At 35.3% G+C, this 8,602-nt stretch overlaps 1 protein-coding gene across 1 annotated transcript; it reads right to left on the reverse strand.

Moving 5' to 3' along the window:
* Positions 1-4,177: 4,177 nt before the first annotated feature.
* LOC147498032 (uncharacterized) lies at positions 4,178-8,022 on the reverse strand. The gene is made up of 6 exons (XM_086563107.1): positions 7,947-8,022; positions 7,761-7,868; positions 7,406-7,548; positions 6,318-6,516; positions 5,422-5,951; positions 4,178-4,990 (listed from the first exon to the last, which is right to left on the reverse strand). Exons 1-6 carry the CDS (start codon positions 8,020-8,022, stop codon positions 4,178-4,180), a joined length of 1,869 nt encoding a protein of 622 aa, XP_086419233.1.
* Between the last annotated feature and the right edge of the window lie 580 nt (positions 8,023-8,602).

The following is an 8,602-nucleotide window of genomic DNA, read 5'->3' on the forward strand; positions in this document are numbered from 1 at the left end:
TCTCAAACCCTCACCTTCATGTCCCGCAGTTTTTTTTTTTTTTTTTTTTTTTTTTTTGGATAACTTACATATTTTTACATTATTATATATGCCAGGATACCCTGCCTTGAAATATTGAAATATTTTACAGATCTATTGTTTGTCTACATTTCATGGTTATTTCCAAATCTTTTTGTCCACAAAGGACCACAGACCACTAGGTCAACACTAAACAAACACCACAGACACTACTACTATTGAGTCCCCCTGATAGTGCAAGCGAACTGATTAAGATCTATCGTGTATGTGAACATTTATGGGTGATCAAGATATACATTTACATACTTCCAATTGTCCAAAAAAATGTGATTCGGCTGTCCATTTTTGGCAAAACGATACAAGCCTCTGTTACAAATCATGGGCCTAGCCAAATCGTCAATGCTACATAATAAAATGATCACCCTCATTTCCAGGATCTAATAATTTCTGAAGCGGACTAATTCGACCAATAAACAAATCAATTGAGACCATATGTGAAACTAGCAAGACTAGAGTATGATTTACTTTATCTCGCTGTATTCGTTGAGATTTCATATTCAAGATGCTGACTTATGGTGTCGGCTCCATTCAGAGTTAAAGACACTTCAAACCTTATTCTCTTTCACTAATAGTAAGTTCAATAGAGAGCTGTTAAATTGGGCTGCTAAAAGATGCTACATAGGCTTTTTAGCTTGCTCTGTCAAATTTGACACCCAAAAATAAAAAAATTAATCCAATCGCGTTTTCTGTTTTGAAGTGTTAAACGATATAGACGATATAGTTTTTGCCGTTTGTCCATTATTTTGTAACTTAAGTTGAATTTTTTTTTTATGGATGGCACAGTTTCTACCGTCCGTTGAAATTTAACACACGGACGGCAAAAAGAAACTATGTCGTCCGTCTCCCAAACTTATATAACACCTGCTAGCGAAAGTCTTACTTTTGGCTGAGTTTTTTATTCTTTCCAAATTTAAGACCCTTATAGTAGTCTCATTGGAATAACATTTTTATAGTTGGGGTGTTATATTTGTCTTTAGCAGTCATATAACTCCCCATTAGACTTCTCTAAGTGGACAGTATACGATTTCTGCTACATATGCCTCAATTCCCTCAATCATTTTTCTTCATTTTATAAGAAGATTGCAATAACGTAACATATACATACCAATTCTAAGCATTATTGATAAGCAGGACTCTCAATGTGGTCCATCATTCTGAAGGGGCCACCTTAAATCATGCAAAGAAACCATCATTCAAATTATTTTGCATTGATCAAATCAGGCTGTCAACACTTCTTAACGTCTTAGAGATATCAATTTCGATTTGTATTTTATTTTCACATTTAACTCACGAACTTGAAAGATCAATAATTAGTTTGGAAACCATTATAAGTAGAAATAATTATATTTTTAAAATCAATTTTAATATAAATAGTTTTGAGATAAACCATTATGGTACAAATAATACCAAACAACCAAATACAAATCAATTTTGGATTTACTGACCAAGCCAAAAATGAAAATAGAAATTATCTAAAAACAAAATAATTAAAATATGGTAAGTCATTTCAAGAGGAAATCTCCATAATTTTTGTTTCTCATTATTATTATTATTATTATTATTATTATTTATTATTTTTTTTTTTTTTTTTTTTTGTGGTTTATCTCATTTTGGGAATGAGATAATGGTTTTTTAAAATATTTACAACACAACTTTTTTTATATACAAAATCAATTATGGGACTCATAATTGATTATATATCATAAAATAGATTATCATAATGGTTGCCAAACAGTCCCTAAAGTATAGTTCATTTGGCAAAAAAGAAATTATAACTTTCCTATGTGTAGCAAAAAAGATTCAGTTCAAACTAGTTTTGATTGATAATGTGCACTAATATTTGGCCAAGCGTAATACGCCATTCACTGTTTAAGATGATTAAGCTCTATGTCCTTGTCTCATCATATATATTCATTTATCCAAAACAAAAACAAAAACAAAAACAAAAACAAATTTTGATCTCATAATTGTCAACCTTCAATAATTCCAACAACCTTCTGTCTTTGCACAAAACCTTCCTAAGTAGTTTCCAAACAAAACTTACGTCAGTTGACACACAAATTTGATTCCTAGTACAAATTTTTGCCCAAATGGATATTTACATATTTTCGGTTGTTGATATGTAGTTGTCTCATTGCTGTGGCATACCAATAAGAAGAGTAGAAAGAACTTTATGAAACTTGTGCAATATTTGAGGGTCATTAATGTTGCTAGTCATGGTCGATGGCGGAGCCAGAAATTTCATCCAGGTAGGACACCACAAAATGTGACTAACTGACTACTGACGATAAATTCCTCATAAGGAATTTCTCCACACATTTTCACTTTAGCACAGGTTGCACTTGATTAGGGGGAGTATTTTATACTACCACGGCCGTGGGTGATTGATCAGGAATAAACTTCCTTGTGAGGAACTTATCCATATATAAGCAAAAATCAATTGCATATTTTTATTTTTATTTTTTGATCGGCAAGCGAGGTTGTTAACGGGTCCCCTACCCCTTAAATCAATTGCGTATCACTGTAACAAAAATTTATTTACTCCTTAAAAGCTAACCGATTTGCAACTTTACAAAACATGCCAATTTAAATCTTTTAAGTCTCCATTAGAAAACGTGTTCTTGCTCCCAATCTAGCTCCCATAAACTAACAACATAGGCACTTCACATGTAGTTTATAAACAATTTAACATAAAATTATGAAAGTGTAAGCACTTAACTAAAAATGAAGGCAACAACAATATGTATGCGAGTGCAATTGGTTGTAATACATTTGTGTTTGATAATCTTACCATCTGATTGAGCTGTGTTGCTTGCTGTTCTTCAATTTGCATTTGTAGCCGCTGTGAAATTTATTCTGAAAAGTTTGATAATAACATTTGGTCAGTGGTATTAAATATATATTCATAGATTAAGAGATGATGTGTTCGGATCATGTCTAGTTGACATACCTGTTGGTAGATTGTTGAAAACCTCATGGTAAACAATGTTCTCTGTATGACCGTATGGTTTATTTTCTTTGTTGTCTATCAATATCTTTAATCCTTCTCGTGACGTGGTACGGGAAACAACAACATACAGTTGTCCATGGCTGAAAACGGGTGTAGGAAGGTAGATTCCAACATGTTTTAGAGTTTGACCCTGGCTCTTGTTGATTGTCATCGCAAAGCAAATTTTTATAGGAAATTGTCGTCGTCTTATAATGAAAGGCCATTTTGATTCGTTTGAAGACATGACGATGCGATGGATGGGAACTCTTTTTCCGATATTCCTTCCTGTTATAATTTGTGCCTCGATAACCCTTTCTCCTAGTTTTGTGATGATCAGCCTTGTGCCATTGCACATGCCCATACTCGGGTTTGTGTTTCTGAGGAGCATAATGAGTATGCCACGCTTCAGCTCGAGTTCATGATTTGGAATCCCAGACAACTCTATCGTATTTAGGAACTCTGTCGGATACAAAATATCTTGATTTTGAATATTTCCACACATTGGGCTTATTGAGTCAGCACTCAGGTATTTTTTAGAGTCTCCTTCCAATGTCGAAAGGACGAATAAGTTAACTTCGTCGACACAATCATTTCTTGGTGTCAAAATGCATCTGTCTCTTAAGTATTCCAGCTTTGTATAGTTGTTCTCAATGTCAGGGTAGATGCTAGACACAATTTTTTAATGCGTTCTCTCCAAAGAAATGAGAAGATCGTCTGGGATTTTTATCCAAGTTGGCTCTTTGTTACTATTAAGAGCAATTGTATGCAACTTTCCTTCACCTAAATCGAGGACCCACTTGCTGAATTTGGATATGGACTCAACCATTTCTATATCAAGGTTTTCGTCTCTAAGTTAAGATATTTTTTTTTGTAGATAAACCTTGCATTGGTCCCACAAATGAGATCTGGTTAGTGAAGCGCAGACCACTTGTTCTCTTTTTCCTTTTGCGATAACGGGTAGAGTTTGTCTGAAATCTCCTCCCAAGAGTATTGTTTTTCCTCCAAAGACTTTTATATTGGATTGTGGATCTTTAAATCGCGATCGATCTCTCAAGGTTTTGTCCTTTGCTTCAAAAGCATCTTTATGATTCATTGGTGCCTCATCCCACTTTAATAAGATCCGCCAAGATATGAGTTGACCAAATGGCTGCCTTGGCCAATGTTGCAACATGAGTATTCATCAATGTCTATAGGAATTTTCAATCTGGAATGTGCAGTTCTTCCTTCAGGCATTAATAGAGATGCTATACCTGAAGAAGCTACTGCCAACACAATTTTCCCCTGTGATCTCAATCTCGCTAGTATCGTGTTCCAAAGGAATGTTTTACCAGTTCTTCCGCTGCCATACACAAAAAATAGGCCTTCTGTTTTTTCCTCCACCGCATTGATAATTGCGTCAAAAACTCTCATTTGATCACTGTTTAGCTGTTTGTGATGCTCGGAGAACTCTTTGTCGAGGGCTACCCTATCGTAGCACAACTCTTCTTGAAGCAATCTGTTACCTTTACCAACATCAGACTCTTTCGACATGTCGGGAATTAGTTTTTCTGAAAAGTCTTTGAGTTTTTTATTGTACTTGTTTAATAATCTCTCAATCTTGCAAAGTGCATGATTTTGAATTTCCTCATCAGTGAGTGTCAATTCATCGTTTTTGAGTCTGTTTCTTTCGTCGAAGAGAATATCCTCAAAAAGTAATTTCCAATTTCTGTTCCATAGTTCCAAAGGATCGGTTATCTCGCAGTACATCAAAAGAGTGACGAACATTTGCCTCAATGTTTTTGGTAATGCTGAAATTGCTGCTTCTTTGATTGCTTCATGCCATTCACCATCGTCTTCCAACAGTCCTAGTGCAAGGCACGCTGACTTGTAGGTCGGATGCACTTTTCCATTTACTGTTCTTATCTCTTTAAAGTTCCTTGGACCCTTCACCGTGTTAAGAAGTAGACGAAGATAAAACCGTTCACCTGTTGTCGGTGGGGTATAGTATATCCTGCCTATAGTTCTTCCTGATTTCCTTCTTGTCCATTTCTTGTCATTGTTTGCATCCCGGACCCATTTTGTAGGAAATTCAAAGATATGTCAATTGCCTTGTATCTTCGTTCTCCGTGATTCGTCTTCATCCACTTGGTGAATTGAGTGTCGTGCACTCCACTCCTATTTTCCACATCGGTATATAATCACCGTCCCGGTATATGATAGGTTGTTGGTTTTCCAAGTGGAATGAAAGACGCTCGATCCCCTAGGGTTTCGATATTGAATGTGAAAACCGAGAATTCTCTCAAAAGCCGCCTCGTAATGGTCGATAGATAACGACCGTCTTGATATTGTTTGATCTCGTCAACTTCACATATGACCTGTTCTCCATTTGATTCGCCATCTTGGATGTTCTCCTCAATAACAAATGTTGCTCTGTCACCACCTTTGTGCACATATTTGAACAAATACTTAACAGACCTTCCTTGGTTGCAGAATTCGACATTTATGTGTGCTTGGTATTTGACAATCAAATCTCTGTTGTACCGAACAACCCAACTATTATCAACTTTTTTCCCTTTCTTTGTAATAGCGAATTTGGAATCATTTCTTCTCATGTAAGCAGCAAATCCTTTTTCATCTATGGTTGTTTCGTTGCAAAATCTATTTGAGAATTTTCTAGTGCATTTATTTTCATCCATGCAAGGAGATTTTTCATTTTCTGTGCCACATGGACCGTGTATCATGTATTGGACTACGGCTTGAAATCCCAATGGATCATCGACTTCATCGGGCAGCTCGGCAGAGATGATTTTTTGGATGTCTGATGGAGTTTTTAGTTTGTCGTGGAGGAACAACAATATATGAGCATGTGGTAGTCCCCTTTTTTGAAATTCAATTGTGTAAACAGCTGCAAAGGTAATAAGGACAGAGAAACAAAAGTCTCTATTGACTTAGAGGCTAAAGTTCGAAATTCAAAGTCCAAATGAAAATAAATAATTAGCCACTTTGGCTGATGTTAATATTAATTAATATATAGTTAATTAGGAAGTTCAACTAAAATTGAATAAATTAGATTAAATGCGATTGAGACAAAAAGGAGAGACATCTAGAAAATATGTCGCCATAACCTTTCCGAAGTGTTGACCTCGACATAAATCGTCCATGAGTTGATCTAGCTTGATCTTAAATGCCCGAGCTACAATTAATGGGTCATCTTGTGGTTTTAGCCCCACTAAGGTGGTGAATTCTTCTATCTCTGGCCATTTAGAATTACAGGTAAATGTGATGAAAAGATCTGGTGATCCTGCATATCTACAAATAGCAATCGCGTCTTGATAGCTTTGAATCATATATCTTGGACCTCCTGTAAATGAAGAAGGTAGAACTAATCTTTTTCCAACTGAAGCTGGTGTTGTGTCCCCGACAACAACTGCATCTTGGAGACCTTGGTACAATTCTGATCTGATCTTTTTCTAGTTATCACGTATCCAACGTAGACAGAGCTCCACCACGCTTGTTTCTGCATCAACTACTAACTGGCTCAAAAGACGTCCACCTCTCATCAGTGTTTGTCCTTCATTTTTTCTATGTTGAAGCATGTAAGCATAGAATTCTCTAATGCTTACTGTATTGCGTTTTGTCAGCTTACTTCCACGTACATTATTTTTTAAAATCTGCAAATGGAAACCGTCTTCTCCAAATGGAAAAAGAATAGGATATTGCATAGCCATAAAGCTTGGTTGTAACTCATTCATCCTTTTTAAGCCTTCTGATCTTTTCTTGACAATTACGTCTCTACCATTATTATTTTTATGTCCGTCTCCAACAATTAATCCAGCAACTTCTGCTGCCTCTGGTATGTTGTACTGTCTTGCATCCTTGTTTCGTGTTCCAATGATTCTCGTTTAACGTGGATCAAATCAAACTCGAAATCTTTTCTCTTGCTGTTCTGAAAGATTTTATTAGATTATTCTCAACATTGAACATTTTTATCAATCCGTCGACAATTTCTTTATCTATGTTTTTCGGATCTTCTTTTTCTTTTCTTTTCAAAAAATCCACTCGGTTTTGAACTTCGTTTTCTGTGTCATGTATATATAATTGAGCAAATCTTGGCTTCTGGCCTGGCATTGGTAGTAAAGAACCTATTTTATGATGATTCTGCCCGATCAATTTGAAAACATAGGGTCCACGACCTTTTTTGTTTATATCCTTGTCTATTTTTCCGCCCATAGACGTCATAGCAAACATCGTATTGTATGACCGTATGTTTTCTCTAAATTTTCTTGATCTAGGTCCCCCATTGTAGTCCACGAGCTGCTTTAGAAAACTTGGAGGTTCTCTTAGTAATGACAATTTTACCTTCCCTTGTTGGCAACAGATGGTATACTTTGGATTCTTGGGTCTCTTATATTTTGTGTCCCTCTCCTCATACCAAAGTATAGCACCACAGTGAGAGCAGACACTTGAAGGTCCTCCGAAATTCCACGGTGTAGAGAATTTTCCTGCAAATGAAAATACATACATGTTAATAATATAAATTAATTTAGCAAAACAATAATACAATTAGAACTTACTATTGGTGACAACTTTGTCTTGATTGTTCTGTTAATTCGTAAACATCTCGTCTGCTAAAATGTCATCGTCTGTAGCATTAATAAGGTGTTAACAAATGATTTTGTGATATACACTAAGAAATGCATTAATAAGGTATTACCAATTGTATCATAATCAATTTTCATATGATCATCGCTTGCCAAGGTTGTGGCATTTGTGTATACAGTCGAAACCTCTTGTGACCTTTGTGTATTGCAAGAGCCAATATCTAAACATATAGAAGAGAAAAGTAAGAATCCTAAAAGTTTTATTTCATAAATATATTATCATATTTTCAATAGTGTACCGATTGATATTGAGGAAGATTTGCATATTGAGTCTTTGGAATAGTGATCGTGAGATTGGATGTGACGGGTGGACATTATATCCAATTCTTTGCACACATAATGATGTAAGTAACTTCTCATAAACATATGTAAATATATATAAATATGATTTTTTTTTTTTACCGGTGAATGTTGAACATAAGGAAATATTGGTATTGTGAATGTGAAATCATAGGTGATGATTGCACATTGCTATTGTCTCGAAAAAAAAGATAATGGATCTGAATGAAAGAATCCATGTGCTTGTCTTTGTTGAATGTTGAACATAAGGAAAGTAATCGGTATTGTGAATGTGAAATCACGGGGGATGATTGTACGTTGCTATTGTATTGAAATGATAATGGATATGAAGCAAAGTATCCATGTGCTTGTGCTGTTGAGATAAAGATATATTAGTTCATGTGCTTGTGCTGTTAAGATAAATGAATGTGATAAGAATTACCAAATGCTAGACCGGCAGGTGAGTTTTGTCTTGGTGTGTTATGCATTCTTCTTCTGTGTGTATGGTTTCCCTTTGCTTTCAACTTAAACATTCTTTCTATGCATGCTTGTTTTGCCTTCAGTTTTTTGGAGATATCCATTTAGTTCTACACCGGAAAATATATTAGTCAATAAA

The sequence above is a fragment of the Coptis chinensis genome, chromosome 5, assembly GCF_015680905.1.
Source record: "Coptis chinensis isolate HL-2020 chromosome 5, ASM1568090v1, whole genome shotgun sequence".
In the NCBI taxonomy this organism is placed as follows: Eukaryota; Viridiplantae; Streptophyta; class Magnoliopsida; order Ranunculales; family Ranunculaceae; genus Coptis; species Coptis chinensis.